At 41.2% G+C, this 21,245-nt stretch overlaps 1 protein-coding gene across 1 annotated transcript in view; it reads left to right on the forward strand.

Annotated features, from left to right (window-relative positions):
- The window catches only part of mgat5 (alpha-1,6-mannosylglycoprotein 6-beta-N-acetylglucosaminyltransferase), an 89,362-nt gene that overhangs the window by 23,960 nt on the left and 44,157 nt on the right, over positions 1-21,245 (forward strand). Inside the window, exons 4-6 of the mRNA XM_030409957.1 lie at positions 13,297-13,373; positions 16,109-16,198; positions 19,356-19,427. Of these exons, the coding sequence (XP_030265817.1) occupies positions 13,297-13,373; positions 16,109-16,198; positions 19,356-19,427 (239 nt within the window). The remainder of the gene's footprint in view (positions 1-13,296; positions 13,374-16,108; positions 16,199-19,355; positions 19,428-21,245) is intronic.

Here is a 21,245-nt window from a genome sequence, read left to right on the forward strand (position 1 = left end):
GAACACGCCTGGCTTTCAGAGAGAGTGAGCTATCAAGATGGAGCTGAGCAGCAGCCCAGGGAATGCACTGTTTTCACCTCGATTGTATATATTTTCTGAGCCAAGGACTCTTGCACGGCAAACCACTGCAGAAGAGGAGGGAGCAGTGAGATTTAAGTACAGTGTAGAACAAATACCACAAAGACTGAGACGTGATGGAAATATGGCGTTTGATGTATTGATTTGAAAAAGTTAGTCTTATCACTCCTCTCTGATCTGATGTTTTGTTTTGCTGACATTTTTTATTTCATCAAGCATATCGAAGTGAACAAAAAGATCTATCTATTGATGCTTTTGCTTTCACTATAGAGTACAATAACTTTTTGACTCATTGTAAAACAAATGTCAGATATTTCACTTGAAAACTTGTAGGAATAGACAGTTTTTTTATGGCAGAAATGCATCATAGAACTCATATACTGTACATGCACATTTATCTGACAATCCAGTGTATTTATTTCCTAAGAAATGCAAAGTACATTGTGGATATACCTCTTCATTTCCTCCCCCGTGCTTGCTCTCTGAAATCCCACATTGCACAAATGTGGTTGAGGCTATTTTGAAAGAAAAACATTAATGAACGCCACAAATGTTTTGGGACTCTTCCCAAAGCCTCTGATGATTTGCTTACAGTGCTGGAACGGCAAAAATCGGATGCATTTCAAACAAAAGTTTTAAACATACATTGAATATCCTTTCCTTCATTGTCTACATATTATAGCTTGGATCCCCTTTTCATCAGAAACTCGAGCTTCACACTTTGCCTCTGCTTCCTCCTTCTGCTGATGTAAACTAACAGCTGTGCACACATCGTAGAACACTGCTTCTTTCTTACGATTGGTCATCTCACAAAAATGTGGCCCCCTCATATTGCTTTACAGTCGGGCTCAATTGTGTGCGCTGTAAAATCTGCATACATGGTATCGACATGCCACGTGTTTATTGCTGCAACGCGAGCTCCTTCTCAGCACTGAACTATCTTCGGCCTTGTGTGTTGTTACGTTTAGCCGGAGGACAGCAGGCACCGAAACCCCTTATAGGATGAAAACAAGTCGATCTGGCCTTGGTTGCTGCTCAGCAGGAGGCAGATGGGCCTCGCTCCAACAGCAGTATGTGATGCCTTGTCTTGCCATGTCTCGCTGATGTGGCTAATCAACCTCCCCAGCAGTGTTTCATCTGTGGGCCGGCCCGTGCCATGGAAATGTGATCTCCTCCTACACACGCACAGGCGTAGAGACGGATGTAATGAATGGTCAGGTAGTGATTTGCGGCCGCCCTCGCTTTCCTTTTTCTCCATTTTTGTACCCTCTATGATGTATTTCTCCAGCCCTCGCGACTGTTTAAAGTTATCAACATCTCTTGCATCTCAGCCACGCCGCCAGTGACATTGAGCTGGTTTGCTGTGTTCAGTCTTTCTGACACGGTTCGCCTTTTTGGTAAACAGAGACCTGTACTTTCACAGCTCAGGGCGTCTTTGCTGCTTTGTCTCTCCCAGCTATTGATCCGCTCGCATCTCCATTTGCCGTTCACAGTGAAAGATGAGATCCAAGGTCTCAATGTCAACAAAGGAAAGGGACAAGGACGGGGTCTCTGCTGGGGATTGCAGGTGTCCTTGTTACCTTGTAAATTTCATTGGTGCTTGCAATTCATTTTCATTTTAAACATTCAGCGGATGTCCTTACAGTATCAAACGTAACTTTTGTGTTAAACTGCAGGATTCTTTCCTTCAAAACCTGAACAATTGAATCACCATACAATTACCATTTTAATACTGAAAACATGTTGAGAGACTGTGGTCTCCATTCTGTTCTGGAAGGCTTGTTTACTTCTTTAGTGTACAGATCAATACTAATAAAGTACACAAAAACACACCAGCCCACTCAGTGCTAATAAGTTGCTGAGAGCTGCTGTCTGCTCCCACGCACTTTCAAACACTCACCACTTTACAGGCCTAATGTACGTTTTTTTCAGCAATATAATCGAAAGCAGTATTAGAATTAGCTTTGTAGCAGTGTTGATATTTTATACCAGTATTTTACTTTCACCTTTTTTTTCAACTCGTTTTGCCACAAGGTTACTGAAGTATGAAGTTGATTAGAGGAATTATTTATATCTGCTTTTATTTTTCACGCAGATTAAAGTTATGATCTTGAAATGTTTTAGCCCCGGTTTATCTGGCAGGGTCAGCTGTGACCAATGCAAAGTGTTTTCTGTGCCTGCTTCATAATTACATTTTAAATTCAAAGGAGTTCTTTTAATCAAAACGGTGCAAACAAAAGCTGTAGTTTGATGATGTCTCGGAGTAAGATGGAATAATGGGAGTTGTCCTCATTGTTTAAACAATCACCATTGCTGATGAAAATCTATCTGACATGATTCAGGCAGATGTTCCAGCCAGGGTAATTCATTAAATCTCTTGATTACTCACTCTGACGTATCCTGAATACAATTTTGGATTACTGATGGTTACTGTTGGAAACATTTGGGATAATGTGATACACAACTCAACAAATATATATCACACTTCTTTTGAAACATAACTTTTTTCAGCATGTTAATTTGGAAATGTCACATATATTATCTTAAAAATCTAAATGGGGATGTTATGTTTCCTAAATTCCTTGCAGTTTGAATCCAGTGTGCAAATGGAAGACCCTGCCATTACCTATCAAAAAACAACAGTACAGAGAAATAATATATTGAATTGCTGTTGGTGAAAAATGACCATAGATAATGTTAAAATTGGGTTGAATATCATGAAAATCTTGAGCACAGTAAAGTGAGAACCTGTAATTAGATCAACCAGACCTGAATCTTCACGCCTTTGATTTAAAAAAACTGGAGAGGAAGTGTTTCTCTTCTCCAGATCTTCCACAACTTATGCTCACCCGCGTGTTTGATAGCTTGACGTGGAGCAACAGGGGGGACAAGCACAGACAAGCTCTTCCACTGCGTCTGTCAGAGAGTGTGCATATTTTCTATCTGCGCATTGAATCTGTTGCAGAAAACCAAACCACGTATTCAAGAGCGAATTGGTGCCACGATCTTGTGTTGTGCTATCGCAGCTCCCTAGAGACGCCTCCCATACGGAGAGTCTCTTATAGTTGAGTTGTAAACAAACGGCAAGAAAGTGCAGACAGCTTTGCTTTCATTAAGTTTCCTGGCTGGCGCTGCGTAGAGCCTGAGAACGCTTCCCGAGGTGTTGTTGACAGGGCTCATGTTATTTTTCACACTTTAATGCTTAAATCACAGTCCTCCTGGAAGTACAATTTTTAAAAACATTCCATCATACCTCAAAATTGTAGGCACAAGAATCTCAGTATATACAACATATTTTGATTGTAGGTCTGCAGCCATGTTAGGCGGTGTTGTTTATCTTGGAGACAGAAAGGTAAACGGAGAATACACACTATTACTGGCAGCCTGTCATTCAAATGGTTCATACCAGAGATACCAGTATGATTGCAGTTGAGCAGATTCACTTAGATTAAAGGTCTGTATGTGATAACAGATTGTTACAATACTTAGTCACTCTCCAAAAATATAATTCCTGTCAGACATTTTAGATAGAGATGTGGGCTTAAGTTTGTCTAGATCCTTATCTTGTTGCGTCACGCCTTCATATCAGCAACTGGATGGAAAAAATAATCCACGGAGCCATTTTCATGTTAAATTGTATTTTATGCGTTTAAACAGCAGAAGAAAAATTCCACTGACCCGTTGTTGCAGAGGACGCTGCTCCTTACCATTGACCAAATTTAACAGTTGAACCAAAATAATTAAACAACACTAAAATATATTTCCCACTCAATAACACACACTACAGTAGATATGGCCTCTAACCAGAAGTTAGCTAATTAAATTATTATTAAAAGAGCATTGCGTAGTTTTGGGGAAGACATTTTAATCAGAAGAGAATGATTGTCATTGACATAAGACACAAGACACCTTATTTTTTCTGAGAAAAGCTTGTTTATTCAGTTTTTGAAAGATTAATATTCCTAGGTTAGTATTATCACCTTATTCATATTGCAAATATTAAAATTCTGATTTTGTATTTCTTCTCAAAAACCACAGAGTGCCCCTTTAACTTTTGCATTACATTTTGCACATAAGATGCCCAGTGTGCTAGTGATTCTTGTGTGTGAACAGAGACACCGGCCTTAGACTCCCCTTAACAGCTATATTTTCAAACTTTGAGGGTGTCTTAACTTGTCCCTTTGCGTGTGAAATAAAGATTTTTAGCCCTTACACTGCAGTGTTTTGCACTGCAACAGAGGGCCAGAGCTAGCCGCAGGAAAAACAATACTAATCATCTGAAGAAAATCAATTTGAATCAGTCAAATCACAGGTGAGTTGAGGCCGCTCTAGGAAAACACACACATGCAATATGTCCATAGAGCAGGGCTCCTTGCCACCACAACCACACACACATCCTCTCTCTCCACCCACAGGCAGGCTCGTCCCTCTCGAGGTTGCGGCGAGATTGAGGAGGCTGGGATGGGATGGGAGGAACATCTGGGGCTAAGACAGCATTGGCTAGGACACGTGCACCCCACTTTTTCACAGCGTCACTCTCGGCTTATGTTTTCCCTCCTTCCTAAGCTCAAGTTGATGACTCTTTTGCAGGGAATTTTAGAAATATTGAGCAATTTCAGGGTGTGTTTTGGACATGGAACGTAAGGGTTTCCACACTAATGTGTACCATTCTTCCCCCCCCCCATGCACCCATTGTCATTGTATTCTCTACCACCCTTCTCTGTCCTTGTTCTCCACATACTGTATGGCTCTGCTTCTCTTTGTATGCGGCACTCAAACTCCCTCTGCATCCACTTTCCTCCATTGTCTCCTCTTTTCTCTGTGCCAGTATTGTTGTCGTGCTGGTTAAAGCCACAGCCTCGCTCCTGTCAGAATGTGATGTGCATTGCCTCCTTTTCCCAAATATCAGCCATTTCCCCCGTTTTTTTTCACTCTCACATGTGAACATTACATACACAAACATCCACAGCACCTGCAGCTTCATCTTTACATTCACTGCCGATGATTTTTCTCCAGGATCCAAACTTGAAGATGGAGAACAGCAGATGAAGGTGCAATTGAACCGAGAGTGGAATGCAAAGACGCACTGATGCACAGACTGACAGCTGTGTGCCAGCACATAGATGCATAGTTCTGTTTTAAGCTCACACATGTATTCACACTTCACAAGGAGCTTAAGGCTATGAGTGAGATAATATTTTTGGTTCTGCATTATGCAGCTCTGTGACTCCCGGGCTGCTTCGCTAATGACAACACGCAGAATATTTTGAGCTCCACTGCAGTGCCCGAGAGTTAAACTGAAACAGATTGAGCTTTTGCTCATTTCATTATTTACAGGAAACGCAAATGTCTCACTGGTGACCGAACAGGTCATTTCTATAACACCTGCATGTAACTGTTTTTAGTTTAAATAATGCTGTTCACCATTCTCAGTTTCACCCAATGCCCCTCTCGTCACAACAAGTTCTTTGGCGACACAACACTCAAAAGTCCGCCTTGTCTCACAGCTTAAACCCCAAAACGCTCCACCATTTGTCACAAATCAGCAGTGGAACATTACTCATAGCTCTACAATGATGTGAGCTAATCAAGGTTCTCTGGCCGCCTCGTGGGTCCTTGCACCGCTCTTGGTGCAAAAATTTGAATCTTCTCCTTCGGAGAGAACAGAGGGCCGATCAGATTGCATCGAGCACAAAAGAGGGATTGATTGCACCCAGACAACAGATGTTGTGCTCTTTGCAGCAGAGGAAGGGAGAGAAAGAGGAAGCTCGATGTGGGCTGGAGAGCAGGGCTACATGGGGAAATTTGGATTTTTGTTGCCTCCAGGACTTGTGTGGACCAGAGGCAGTGCGGAACATGTGTTTTGACTAGCTCCAAACACGTGCCCCTCATGCTGAGAAGCTCCTCTGGTGTGTGTTACACTGCTGTGCGCCTTCAGGTGGTAGAGCCTGGACCTGTGGGTTTTGGGTAGAATTAATTTGGGAGGTTCCACTGAATGTGAACAATAAAAGCTCGCCATAGGCACCCATGAGAGAAACAGTAAGGCTGCTGTGTGTTTCTGCATGAACCATTTTCATGTTCCTCTCCCCTCTGACTAGTTGATGGAAATGAAAGGGCAGTCATCTTATTATCTAGTGTCTGTATGACGTCTGAGATTAGTCTGTCAACCAGCTATCTTTTGGAATTGGCTCAGGATTTTGGCTAACCTGTTCCAAGACAGCGTCAGTTCAGAGTACAGGTTTTAATGCTGTGAAAGCTTCCCTTATTTAAAAAGAGAAAAGGATGCTCCTTACAAATCCAGAACTTAATTCAGAGATGGTTGTCTTTAAGTCGATGGATACACTGGAAACAGGGACTGCATATAGCTCATTCAGCATACTTTTGAAGGTGCGAAATTGCTAAATTATAAACGAAGATAGGCTCAAAATGAATTAAATAACTGACTCAATGGCAACATTATGCTTTTTGCTGGATAAATGTAGTCATCATTCCTAAAGGACACCGACATGGACAAAAGCACTGAGCTTGCAATGAAGGACAATTGAAGAGAAATAAAGACATAATAACACATCAGTAAAATCACTTATTGTGGTTATTACATCAGTGATGGAAGAAGCAGTTTCTTGCAATGCCACGTTTCCACTAGGCCTTCCCCCATACAATTGTATTCATTATTTCCGTTGATAGAATATTAGAGAACAGTAAAAAATACCTGCTATACTTTTCACTGGTTGTGTTCAAATGTCTTGTTTTGTAATAACCAGTAGTCCAAACCTCAGTTAAGTATCATGTATTGCAAAGAAAAGCCCCAAATCCTCACTTTGGAGTAGCTGTTGTTGTTTGACTAATCCGTTGATTAACTAATCAGGGCAGCTCTGGGTTTAAAACAGGACTTTTTACTCAAATTTGCCACACTAACAGACTAATGATTATGAGTTTATTAGGGGGGAAAATCCATCCAGTTAATATTAATAAGAACTGCACATTATACAATATAAATGCAACATGTTGGTCACATGCACCTCGCCAAGCCTTGTTCCAAGCCTTTTTTGGACAGACTATCTTTTCATTTTGCTTCTGCAGCGGCAACTAATTTACTCATTTATGTCACAAGAAAGCGCCAAAATGTCACCAAGGAAACTATTACTGCATTTGTTGAAAAAAACAGTTGTATGGAAGTGAGTAAAAGGCCTATAAAATAATTATTCCTATAGATTTTCTCATTCCACACCAGAAGCGTGATTATCTCCCCACCTCCTTCCACCTGCACAGCTGTTGATACCCTGTAGCTGAGAGGAGATCGTCCATCAGCTGACCTGCTTGCAGTCTAATTGATAAGCTGCTGCAGAGATTCATACACACACAAACTCACACAAACTCACACTCCAATACCTCTGCCTCCTCTTACAAAGTGCATCCAAAATTAGCGTTTCAAAGCCACCGGATCAGAGTACACGGAGATGAGGAAAGCTGAACTTTTCACCTTTTTTTTTTCATCTCTCATTCGCTTCAAATCACATTTGTCATTGCTGAGATTTCTCTGTTAAGAAAATTGTCACACTCAGTTTGTTTTTGTGTCATCAAACCTGCCTTTTTTTTGCTTCACTGTACTTGAGAATTAAACCAATGAGAGCCAGTTAGGGGCAAGGGGAAAAAAAAAAACGCCAGAGAACTACACAAGAGAGAATAACATAAACCAGATGTCCTCAATCTAATTCGGGAGTTGTCAAATGTCAGATTACCTCATGGTCTTGGACAAACAGACTCACACATGGACGGAGAGGGAAAAATTACCCTGTGTATGTGTGTAGTATCACTTATTGTTCAGAGATCGTGCTATTTAAGGGCTATCAGATGGCCAACAGTGTGTGCTAGGAACAGGCTAATGGTGACCTCAGTACTATGAGAGGCTCTCGGACGTCTTACGTAACTTTGAATGATCTCATCTGTTTTCTGCCTCTGGTTTTCTCTGTACGTTTCAAGTCTCTCTTTAATCTACATTTTACCTCATTACTTTTCTATTTATATGCTGTTCACTCTCTGTATCATAACATATCATTCACCATGGTTGTGGCTTTTCTTTACACACTGAGTGCAAAATGTTATTAGAACTATTTGAAGACTTTAGCTGTTAGTTCTATATGAACCTCTTTTCCATGATGTCTTTGTTCCTGTGTTTGCTAGACAGAAGTGTGGTTATGTCACAGCTAATCGCCTCCTGTCATCCAGAAGTTGTGTCTGTCACACTTCACATCACCATATTCAGTCACACTGTATGTCGATGTCTCGATGTGCTAATGCTGCTTGACACTCTGTCAAGGTGTTTTGCTTTAAACATAAAGCAAAGCAGCCAGTGTTTGGACAAGCCACTGAATGTAAATGGATGTGAAGGGAAAGAGGCAGGTGAAGGTATGGCCGGATTGATTTCCATCTTTGTCCTAGGTGAATGATGAGGAATCATCTCCTTTGAAACAGCAGCACCTCTGCTGCGTTTGATTATGAAGGGAGCTATATTTAGCTTCTCCTTGGCAGCAGCTTCTTCTGCTTGATTAAAGCAAGGAGAAGATTCGCCTGGTGGCTTTGGCGCTCGCTGGACAACTGGCTGAATGACAGTGTGAATGACAGGCTGCCTGAGTTGGTTGGTTGGTTGGTGGACTGACTGGATGAATGGGTGTGTGAAGGATGAGATAACAGCAACCCACTCTTGCGTGCTACTCAGAACAGCCACTTTACCAAATAACGAATTTCAAGTCAGGTCTCTTTCAATAAATCACCACAATTTGATTTAAAGAAAAACAGAAGACACAAAGGCAATAAAATTAAAGAAGGAAAAAAAGAACAGGTTGGGACAAAAAGAGCTAGAGTCTGATCTGATACTTCTATGTACCTAAAGTTTGATTGAATATTATTTGATTAAACATGAGCGGGGGCTTTAAAGAGAAGCTGCTTCCTGTTTCATTCTTTGCTAACGAGAAGATAGAGGACAGATAACAGTTCTCACCATCAAAGCTCAGATAATTTTTGACACACTGAGTGTGAGAACAGAGATGGTAACAGATGCAACCAAATCATTTTTCACATTCGTTTTCTCACATGCTCAGTGTTCGCTTTCAAGTGAAGCAAAATGCTTGCACTGTTAGAGCCTAGCTGTGGTGAAGGACAGCAGCACTGTAAAACTAGCAGGCTGAGGTTGACGCAACACAGAGTTCAGTCATGAAAGGTTAATGGTGCGATATGTAAGAAATGGCCACATATCACCAGAGTAACGGCTAACTGCTGCTAAATTGTATTTTTATAGGTACATCCATGACTATAACTACTGTTGGCTTGTTAGCTCAGTAGTACAGCTGTTTGACTACCAGGGGAGTGTTGCTGTTTACGGCGCGTGCACAGGAGCTTTGAAGCAATTGGAGACAGGTTCTCAGGCCCACGGCTAGCTGGTTAGCATGCTAGCTTTAGTAGATATCTCTTCTACACAGCTCATAGCGGCTGAGACAATGTTGGAAGAAAGTAATTTCTTCACATTCTGTTGATACTTTTAGTTAATTCTTTTTGATACTTTTAGTTAATTCTTTTAACGTTATGAACTGAACTTATATATTGCACCTTTAATATATCAGTTGATACTGTTCTGTTTGTCTGGGTTGGCCCTGGGTGTCTCTAGAAAAAAGACTTCAGTCCTCCCATTTGTTGCTCGACTGCTTCAGCTCTTTGAAACAATAAGAAGCCTTTTATTGTGTATTGTATTCATCTTGTGACTGGCTGACTCCATTAGGAATGGCTTTACTGGCCTCCCACCTCTTCTCTTTTTAACCCCACCGCATTCAATTCATATTACTCACCAACAGTGTAAACAGTCATGGAAAAATAACACTTGTTACTCCTTGTTACTGAGTTCAAAATTGCCGTTATTAGTTGGCTTGTTATAGCCATCTGCTTTGGCTGAAATTGAGATTAGTTTTCTATTGTCCCTCCAAACTAAGCTATCGTGTTCATCAGTCATGGGAACAAACAGTGCTGACGTTGGATGTACGTGTCAGCTTTTTGATAAAATCAAAGTGGTAGGCGGACTTCCACTTTTCGGTCATTTCCTCTTTCTTGCAGACGGAGTATTCAAAGATAATAGACGCAATTGATTTTGATTACACAGCACTGAACAGTGTGTGAGCCAGGTTTGTCTGGAAGGGGGTCCAGTGAACCTATTAGGAGTTATCTGTGGGATTACTGATCCATCCCAGGGGGACAAAACACAATACCTTGAAAGCCGTACATTTGTTGAGTTATAAGTAGTACTGATAGTATTGATATTCTACATACTGTATTACAGATAGCCATTGTAATTTTTGATTGCACAAAAGAAATATGACTTTATAGGAAGTTATAAGGACAAATCCCTGCTTTATCTATTTTACTTGTGCAGCGTGGCTTACCCACCAAATGAAGTGCAATTGACTCCAGATGAGGAAATCTAAACATGAGATGAGCGCAAACATCCCTTATCCTGCTCTAGATTTATGAGTGCATAAAGGTCATAGTCAACACATTTACTTCATGTTTTGAAGGGCATAAAACCCTCACACAACCAATAAATGGACCCCATATCCCCTCGTCTCCTTCCCTAGATCATGACTGAAGCAGAGGGTGGAAACGTGTTGGTGGCTTTCCATCGCGCTGGTGACATTTTTAAGTTGCAGTACTCTGTGGTGTGTCATCACCACTTATTCTTCCTTGATACACACGGCTGAGGGAGCAAGCCAGAGTGTGTCAGTGAAATATGTTTTCCTCACTAATGTACGTGATGGAGGCAGAGCAGAAAGAGGGGCAGAGGAAAAAAGTTTACCAGTAGATTATCTGTTTTCTGCAGCAGCTTGTTGGTGCAAATAAACAGAATCACAGATGATTATTAAGTTTGAGCCTCCACCCTACACCCCCAACAGAAGCCTGACCCAGTACTGGAGCCGCTGATTAACTTCATACACACACCCCTAAAACGCCACCCACCACCTCATTACATCAGTCTGGTGTTTGCCTCTAAGCTTTTATCTATTCACTGCACAGTCTACCATGATGCATTATTTATATTCCGGCTATAAAGGTCAGTGGTGATGACGTTAACATCTCTGAATGGGGATATCAAAAAGGTGATTATATGGAAGGGAAACCTGCATGCAAGCCTTGAATGTTAATCCCATGGTGATGCTGAACGCAGTGAGGAAAAGATATCCAAGTGGCTCTCTCACTGCAGTTGTGTAAATTTTGTTTATTGTAGAAATGTCTAAATTGCTCCTCGACCTGTTTTTGCATCATTGCGGGCTGGACTGGCCAAGCTCTCTGCTCTTTGCGGTTTCCGTCGTTATGGAGTTGAGATTGCCAAGCCAAAGGTGATTCTGCTGGCTGACAGTCATCCCTGACCACAGAGTAATGGGCAGTCTCCAACTGTCAATCCCTGACTTACTTATAACGACAAGCCTGACGTGCAGAGATTTTACCACTTGGTTACAGCCATGTTAGCAGCTCCGGAAGGCTATACTTATCCACAGTGGTACTTTGAGCTAAATGCTAATGGGATCATCCTCACGATGACAATGCAACATGCCGAGGTTATCAGATGTAATGGTTACCACAAAACTTTGTTTAGCTTGATGGCATGCTAACATTTGCTAATAAGCACTAAACACAAAGTACAGCTGAGTAGCAGCCTTATCAGAAGATACACTAAAAACCCGAACCAAGAATATGTTCTGAATATGATTACAAAACGTACTGGCAAACCATCCAGTAGTAAGTGAGATAATTCAGTCAGGAACTAATGTGTAATTGTTGGACCAACAGACTGACCTGACATTGCCATACCTATTGTATTGCTGAAAACAACGATGTAGCATCTGTGATGAAACCTACAAACTAAATACGTTTTGAAGCCTCAGTTTGGCTCTGTAGAAATGCTCGTGCTGGAAATATGTCTTTTTGACTTTTTTAAACATAAGTCTGTACAGCCTGATTTTCTTTTGTCTTTGTTTTAAAACCAATATTTATTAGCCATTAGATAAACATGACACATCCTCATTAACCTTGTTCCGCTGCTCTATTGTACACTATTCATGTGTTTGTATGTCTCCTTGTTATTGCACAAGAGGAAACACATGAGCAACTTCAAGGTTTTAAACCACGAGAATAACCATGAGAATAAATATATTGAGTTATCAAGCAGAGGCTATCACCTTTGCTTTACAAAAACGGCTTTAAAATGCAATGTCCTCTATCTTTCGCTATATCTGTCTATTGAGCTGGACAGCAAATTGACACCATCGAACAGCCAAATGACCCTATATCTATGCCAGGGGATGGCAGTTTTTTTCTACAAGCTACTTATGTACAAGCTACATTGGCAGGCAGCCACTCTGTATGTTTGGAAGTTCCTTTCAGTCCTAAAGAAAGCTATTTAGCTGTGATATACTAGTAATACTGAAAATGGCAGGTGAAATTTGCATTTCTTTATCCAGATCGATCACACATAGCTGTTCAGACCAAACTATGTGTTGTATAAGTAAAGTCGGCCCCTCATATGAAAGCTCATTGTATCTGTTCCTTCTTGTCCAATTAAGACCTACAATACCAATACAAATCACAAAATGCTGTTTGGTAGACACATACACATTTTTAAGGGATAACATACATTTGTTAACCAGGAAAGCTTGGTCAGTTTAACAGTGAATTTGTCAACAACGTGAATAAAGGAATCTTGGGAAAGTGGTCGAAGCTAGAAGTAAACATGTGACACAGCTGCCGTGGCTGCAGTTCAGTCCAGTGCATTTTTATCTGTTGGGAATTATTCTTCAGCACACTCACATAGAGCAGCTTGAAGTTAGGTTACACACTTCTTTCTTTTTCCTGGATGATGGCCTCATTGGCTTGAAGTGGTCCCTTACTCTAACCTCAACTCTCATCAGTCCAGAGATATTATACACACATGATATTTAGAAAGCCAATCACTGGGCTCTCCCCAGTTCCAGGCAAAGATGTTTTAAACCTCTGAAGGGAAAGACACTGTGAACTGCAGAGTAGAAACTTGTGTTCCTGAAATGCTGAAGATGCATCTGCCTTAGTCCAGTGTGAGGCTCATACATCCTGTAAAAGCTACAGACAGTTAAAGAATTTTGCAGCCGACTGACTTAACCTTATTGATTTTCTCCCTCTCTCTCCCCTGTCTTTGTCCAGACCTCCTAAATGGAGCCCAGGAGAAGTGCGAGCTGCCGGCTCTGGAAGGTTTTCCTCACTGCGAGGGCAAGCTCAAGGTGAATCGCATACAGTGCAAACACACATAAAGACGGCCTCTCCATCTCACTCTGTGTCTGTCTTTTACACTGCTTTCATATCTGCAAAGAGGTCAGCTTGGAGTAAGTCAAGGAAGAACTAGGTAGGCAGCCTGAGCAAGAAAAGAGCACCAGCTACAGCAAACTAATTGAATCGAAATTGTACCTAGAAACCCACACAGTTTGACTGACAAATGATCTTCTGGGAAGAGTAGAGCAAAAACGGCAGAAATATAAACTAGGATTTTATTCCATCGTATCGCTCGCGCATCAAGAGTGTAGCCTCTACACAGAGTGGTAATAAATTGTGTTGATTTGATATGCAGGAGTTTTCAGGAAAGTGGTGCAGACTGTTGGTTTGTAAATAATGCTGCAGTTTGATATTTATCGAAATGGAAGGCAGAATTCTGCGTAGATCTGAAACAATCGGGTAGCATGCCAGCTCTGATCATATAGCAGAAATGCGGGTGTTTGGAATACATTTCTGCAGCTGGCAAGTTCAATTAAAGCGGTACTGAGATGTTTTGTACCACTTGATCGAGAACGTGTCTTCTGAAAGATGAAACTTTATTACTGAGTTACTTTGTTGACTTACTGACCCTTTTCCTATTACTACAATACACATGTAAAATAACCTGCAAATGAGTCTTGTTGCCAAAGTGGTCTCTTTCCAGCAGAAGTTACATAAGCTTGTTTTTGTGATGGTGGTTTCCTTTTTTCATCCACAATTTATGTAAATACTTTAAATTAATACTTCATTAGGGTCTAATTTTCATTTTTAAGATGCTTGTCCTACTTAAAGGTATGCTGTTAAGATTTCATAAAAAACAAACACAATTTTTGTTTAAATTCATCCCTTACCAAAACATATTGTGTATTTGAGACCTAGACTCTTCTTCTTCTGTGCCCGCTATGTTTTGATGTGTGGATCAGTGTAATAGTAATATTTTTGTAGTGACCTAAAGTGCATGTACAGATTGCCTCCTTGTGTTCATGAAACAAACAAATCTGAAACCAAATGACAAAAATATTGCTCCATAGCGCTACTAGTGGTCAAAAACTCTACATGCCCCCTTTTTTATTTTTCATAATTACTTCTTTGCCTCAAGAAATGAAAGCGTTATCAGCTAATTAGCAAACTATTACCCATTTAATCATCCAGTGTATTACTGCAGTTATCTTTCTGGTCACCTGACTGACATATGACCCATATTCACTCACCTTTTAGCTCTTAAGTTACAGCACAAATACAAACAGCCCCATAATAGCAGTGTGCAATGTGCGGAAAGTCTAGTGGCAGGCAGGTTTCATTTCAGTTGTCCGGACAATGGGGCCCTAGCGTGTCAACAACAGATACAGGTGCATACTCGCAAACCACACACACGCTCACAGATGTATGCACAATTTCAGTCCAACGTTTCTGTTTTTCCGTGTGCGGCGGGTCTCCCTGGAGCTGATAGGGCCCTATCATACACACCATCTGCTCAGCCAGTCCCAATCCTCCACTGATACTATCAGCATTTCCAACTGGGCGCCAGCCGATGCCAAAGCTCACTCTCCACACACACCAGGACACACAGAATCTGTACATGAGCCCCGTTTCAGAAAGGCCCTATAATACAGATAACTGGTTTTCCACAGCAGTTTAACTATGTACACAGTTTATAACATCTGACAAATCCATTTCCCAGTTTAGGGAGCTCTTCGCTTGTCGTTTAAACAAATGAAGTACAATCTCCATGCCTTAACCATCCAAGCAACTCTGATCCAAGCCCATCTGCCAGGTTTCCCCTCTGTGAACAGCTTGAAAAACTTGATTTTCACATTTCCCTGGGTGCCTGCTCCCTTAGGTTACTGTAAGTCAGCGTGCATGATGTACTTGGGTCTATGAACTAAGCAGGATAGCTGTCAGTCCACATCTTAGCTCAGCAGTGCTTGCACTTTGCATGTCTCCCAGCATGTCATTCATGGCAGTGCCATGGAAATCTGCCATGTTAGGGATCAAATTGAAAGGGAAAACATAGAGGGACACTTTTCCTTTCAGGGTCCATGTCCAAATGCAACTTCTTCTTCTATCCTTTTTGATGTTTTTGAGAACTTTTAATTGAGGATGCATGTTCTTCCTTCTCAGTCAAGAAGGCCATTTTCACATTGATATATTCCCACACAGTCACACTTGAACGCTACTCCAGAACAAACTCCTTCTCTTCCTGTTGGCCGCTGAGCAGCTTCACTGGATGACTTGCACATGTGTTTGATGAAAGGGAAATTATCTCTTTTATTTTTAAAGCCCAGATTTTCCATTTGACTCTCTAGAATGAAGGCAATGACTTATAATCCTGAGCCACTAAAACAGCCTGGACTGTTTTCATGAGGATAGTGAAAACAGGTACAGGTAGCTAGTGCTTTAAATTTTACAACTGTGCATTATGTATTCTCCTTGCATCTCAAGCTGCTCACACACCACAGCGTCTGGAATCAACCTGACTTTTTTTTGTATCCTCAGAAAGTGCTCCATTATTAGAATGAAAAAAGCTCCAAATGGCAGTTGTTTGGCTGTCAATGTGATTGCCTGAGTAGAGTTACTTTATGGTCACTGATAAAACTCACGGTGGGCTCGTATATTTTACTGATATTAAAGTGTTGGTGAGCTAAGGGGGTGATTTGTGTGAGAAGTGGATTTAATCTTGCCTTTTCCTCTTTTTTTCCCCCATCAGTGGATGAAAGAGATGTGGCGCTCTGATTCCTGCTACGGAAACTACGGCGTGGATGGATCCACCTGCTCCTTCTTCATTTACCTCAGTGAGGTGAGCCCCGAGTGTGTGTTCATTGAAGTTAATGAGTGTCTAACTTGCATGTGTACAGTATGTGCCCAAAAAAATTCGTGGGGGAATCAATCAATGTCTGCATTTTACCACATTTTACCAATGTTCAGAGCCAGCACAGCATCAATAAGCATTTCCTACAAAGACTGCATACATATGTTTACTAGTAACACTTGTGTATTAAAAGTTTCAACATTACATTAATAATTCAATTCAGTTCAAACCTTTCTGTAAGCCTTGAAAATCATTGACGTTTCTGTAATTGATGATGATGATGATGCCGTGATGCACAGATATATGGAAAGTTAAAACATTTCATTTGTTGACAGTAAGAAAAATATAATATGTGATTTATCCTTTAAAGGATTTATACCATCTATATTACAGGGTTATACTGTCACCTCTTGAGGCACAGATTAGCTCGGGCTGCCTGGTTCACATGCTAAGTTCGATAGATATATCTATAACACAGTACAGAACATTTGCATTTAACATTTTAATAATTTACCCTCTGTTATAGTGGTAACAGTATAGTGCATACAAGATCAGAGGATGCTGGGATTTCTGCGACTTACTGCCACCGACAACCCAGAAAAATGGATGGTTCAGGAGCAGAGCGCCTTGACAATGCTGCTGTAACCTGAGAATGATCACATAAGAACAGAGCGCTAAAAATAAGATAATATGAGAGGTAGAGGGGATTTCATTTTTAATGAGAGCAAATTAGAGTGTGTTGAGGGGGACAGTGAGGGAGAAGAGGAGATGATTCAGTGGGAAGGGAGGAGGTGTGAGGTGCTTCTTGAAGAGATGAGTTTTCAGCCTCCGAGGAAAGACGTGGAATGACTTTGCTTCCCTGTCTGAGTCTTCACACATCTTCTGCGAAGAGGAGAAAAACAGCCAGACCAGCAGGGAGGAGTGGTGCATTATTGACAAGCACTAACATATAGAAGCTTGTGTTCCTTCAAGGGATGCTTTGTGTCTCTCAATTTTGCATGATTTTTCTTTTCCAACATGGCCAGAATTAATTTGTAACGATGAAATTAATCTTATGGAAATGGATCACGTTAGGGGGAAAGGTTTTGATATTGTCCTTTAAGCTTCTCTGTAATGGCTTTCATTCTTCCCTGAATCTAAATGAGAAAATGATCTGATAATGATCTGACATCACACATTACCCCTCACCATGTGAATACAAAACGCATGCTCATGAGACTCTTTCTCTCATTCTCAGAAGTGTAAAAACAGCTCTGCTTCCCACTGTGATTTATCATTTCAAAGATCCTCCATAGATCATAGCCACGATTGCTCTGCTGCTCGAGTTTGATTCGTTAGCAAGTTCCTCTCTTCTGCTGAGAAAAATTGTAATAAGTCGTTTCATCAAGTATTGATTTAAGTGAGAATATTCAGTTGGAGAGCTTCTTGTTTTTTTTGTTTTTTATTAAAAGAAAAGTTAGATTTCTGTCATGACTTCAGCTCTGGAGAGGTCAGTAGCCTGTTATGAATATTGTATTCGAGCTGAAAGCTTTGCAGTGAACTAAGAAGGAGCTCAGAAAGCCTGGCCGGTGCTGTATGAAAATAGAAGTGAGATGGACAACAGAAAAATCCATTAGGAGGAGAGAAACTAGTCTATCTAGTGCTCGGGAAACAAACACAAACACATTAACTGTAAAGACTCAGGACAAATGCATTTTCAATCCAACAGTTCTTTGCCTCTACTCCTGGTCATCAGATCTCACAGTTGCCATGGCAATAAGCATGCATTTCCATTTGGTAACAGCTGCGATCGGACTTGTCTGTTAAGAGCGCACACATGCATGCACAGGCGCTCAGATACACACGTTTTTTCACGTATAATTCATACTTGTCGACCACTGCATTAACCTTGCAGAGGGGCAAACCGGAGGGGGCAGCATATCATGATGGATGTCAGCTGTAGAAGGTCAGGGCTCAACTAGCATGGCGTGAGTGTGAAGGAGAATAAACACATGCACCTCGTCTCTGGTAGCTGAGTTAGGCAAAACACACACTTCTCCCTTGACACTCTCTGTGGTCAAACTGCAGGAAGGAAGTGTTGAGACAGACGCTGAGGAAGAGTGAGACACACAATTTACATGGATTAAGTAAGATGTCAGGAATGAGTGGTACCAAACAAATGAGCAACCTGGGAGTGGATGTCTTCCTCTTTTTGTCTCGTTTTATAATGGTCATACTGGCTCTGAGCTGCGCTGACAAATAAGCATTTGCTTACCTATACTTTACCTATTATTTGCCTATTTTCCCTGCTGTTGTGGGGACATTTCCCTGAAAAATAAATAAGTAATTCACTGGGTCTTTACTTCCTTAGATGGTGGGAATAGATTAAGAGTTGCCAAAGTTGCCCTTAGCAAGGTAAACAGAAGTTACTGGATGTAGCTCCAATTCTATATGTACAAGTTAAGCTATTTAATTGCATGTTGTCTATTATTTTGCTAAAACGGTTACGATGGCAGTGATGGTATTCAAGAATCCATGTCGTAGCAGAGCGACTGGTGTTGGTGATGAAACCGGTGTACTTCTGGTATCCAGATAGAGAAAAATGCCTTGGTGACTAAGAAGCTCTCTTTTTCTCAACAACAGGAACTTCTTTTCCCTCAGCGGCCTCCTGCTTAATAGTTGTGTTTTTGTCCCGACTTTTAATGGATGGCAGCAGGTCCAGTCCAGTAAGATCTGCCTGCTGCAGCCTGTAATACCTATAGTGCTTTCCTGTTTACAGAAATAATCACAGCATTGATTTTTCAAATCATTCAATCTATTGCCTATATAGCTAATTTTCCTCACATATTGCGGCCTTCTTGCAGTTCCAAAGTTGTTTCTGCTTCAACCCTTGTTCCAAATTCAGCAGCAGAAAACAATTACACACACCAAAACATCCTGAAGTCAGATCTTATTTAGCAGCAGTTCATATAAACTGCAGCTCAGCAAATATTTGCACCTCTGGCAGTAATTTGCAGCAGGCTTACTAAATATTCTCTCATGACTCTAAGAAGGCTGGTTACTAAACGTGCATTAGCAGAGTTACTCCTGTGTGAATCTTTGTGTTTTTGTTTTCAGTTTTGCCTTGAGTAAACTAAATAGGTTGGCTTTTTCTTCTGTTGTTCAGGTGGAGAACTGGTGTCCCCGCCTGCCATGGAGGACAAAGACCCTGAATGAGGAAATGGACAAGAGGGGACAGGTGAGAAAACACGGCAAACAGCCCCCGTTAACTGTTAACTACAAAACACAATGAAGTCTTTGGCTGCTCTTTCAAACAGCAAATGTTGTTTTCACATGCTGTTGTTACATAAACAGTTTTGTTCTACTTGCAGTTGCTGCCTTTGTGAAACTGTACCTACTGTAATGTCCAAAATCAGTGCTTTGTAGCAAAACTCTTGTGGACAACAAAGCTTTATTTCGAAAGGTGTCTGATTGCATGTCAAGTGTCACAGTCACCATCCAAGTGGCTTGAATGTAATCATTTCAATTCAAGAGACACTGTATGTCTGTGTGTGTGTGTGTGTGTCTGTCTGTGAGTGAGTGTGTGTGTGTGTGTGTCTGTCTGTGAGTGTGTGCGTGTGTGTGTGTGTCTGTCTGTGAGTGTGTGTCTGTGTCTGTGTGTGTGACAACTCCAGACTTTGTGACAGCAAGTTTTCCATTAGCATACATTTTTAAACTTGAGTCCCTCTCGATGTTAAGTCCCTCTCCATCATCCTGTTTAATGTGCAGACAGCACAGTAGAAAATGACATTTAATGGGATATTTAATTTCAAGAAACACTCAGGCTAATATGAGTATAGTTTTAAATATTTAATTGTTTAAAAATATCCTCAAATGGCATTAAAGTGTGAGTGGTAATTTCCCCTGCACTGTGTATGATATTTTAAAAGAGCAAATGAGCGAGCAAGCTGAGGCTGATCCACACTGTCAACGTGCCTCGACGGCATAAAAAAAGTCGAGCACTTCTCACAGACCAAAGCCGGAGTGACGGGACCTTGGGACAAATCTGGAATAATGATCCTCTATCCCTGCCAATGCGGCAGCTCTCTCAAATCCCACTTAGAGCGCTTCTTCAGGCCGATAGGCTCGCGCACAGTCCTCGAAAACACACCCCCTTCCCTCTGCTGCGGGTGAATCAATATTAAGCACTCTTCATCCCCCTCTCTGGATGCATCAACAGCGCTGAGCCCTCGCTGGTGGGGAGATGCCATTTGACAGGCTTTGGAGATTTTAATTCAGGCCCAGATTTTAATAGGTTCAGTCTGTGGAAGTGATTTCCTGTCGTGATGAGGGATGCTAATGCCCTGCAACAGCCTTGTTTCAGCCACCTTAGAAGCTGGTAATGGCACTGTGGTTTCTCCTTCGCTCGCTCTGTCTTTTTCTCACTGGGTCTCTCCCATTCACTGCTTTTTCTTTCAATATCTGAAATAAACAAATCAAAACTACTCATATTATCACCTTAAGTACTCTATGCTGCTCTCATAGTGTGACTCAACCAATCCGGCTCTGACCTCGGTTTCATTTCTGTATTTTGACTTCCAGTTAGTCACCAGTTTTACAACACAGAATGGGTTTGGTACAACACACAGTTGGATGTTTTACAGCTTAATTTGTTTTCCATCACATGTCATTTAATAAACATTTGGACCTAATGTGCTTTAAAGTATCCCGATGTTACTCATAAAAGCCTTCTTCATTTGGCTCTCTATAAAGTAAGAATACTTCTACCTCTCCGCCCCTCCATGAAGCCTCCTATCGAAAGCTGTTACTCCTTTCAGACCATACAGCTTGAGCTCAAATTGGCTCGCAACATTGAGACACTCTGAATGCTTCGGTATTTGTTGTTTCTGTCACCATAAATACAAAACCCTTCAGAATTCCCTAGTTTTTACTCTACAGATTTATGCTGAGGTGTGTTTGATGTCTCGCTCTCAGGAGACATCTTAAACATTCGTTGTCGTTAAAAAGACACATTTTTGTGTGCCCTCAGCGTATAATTTCTTCTGCGGGTGCCTCT

Source organism: Sparus aurata, chromosome 24 (genome assembly GCF_900880675.1).
Source record: "Sparus aurata chromosome 24, fSpaAur1.1, whole genome shotgun sequence".
NCBI lineage: Eukaryota > Metazoa > Chordata > Actinopteri > Spariformes > Sparidae > Sparus > Sparus aurata.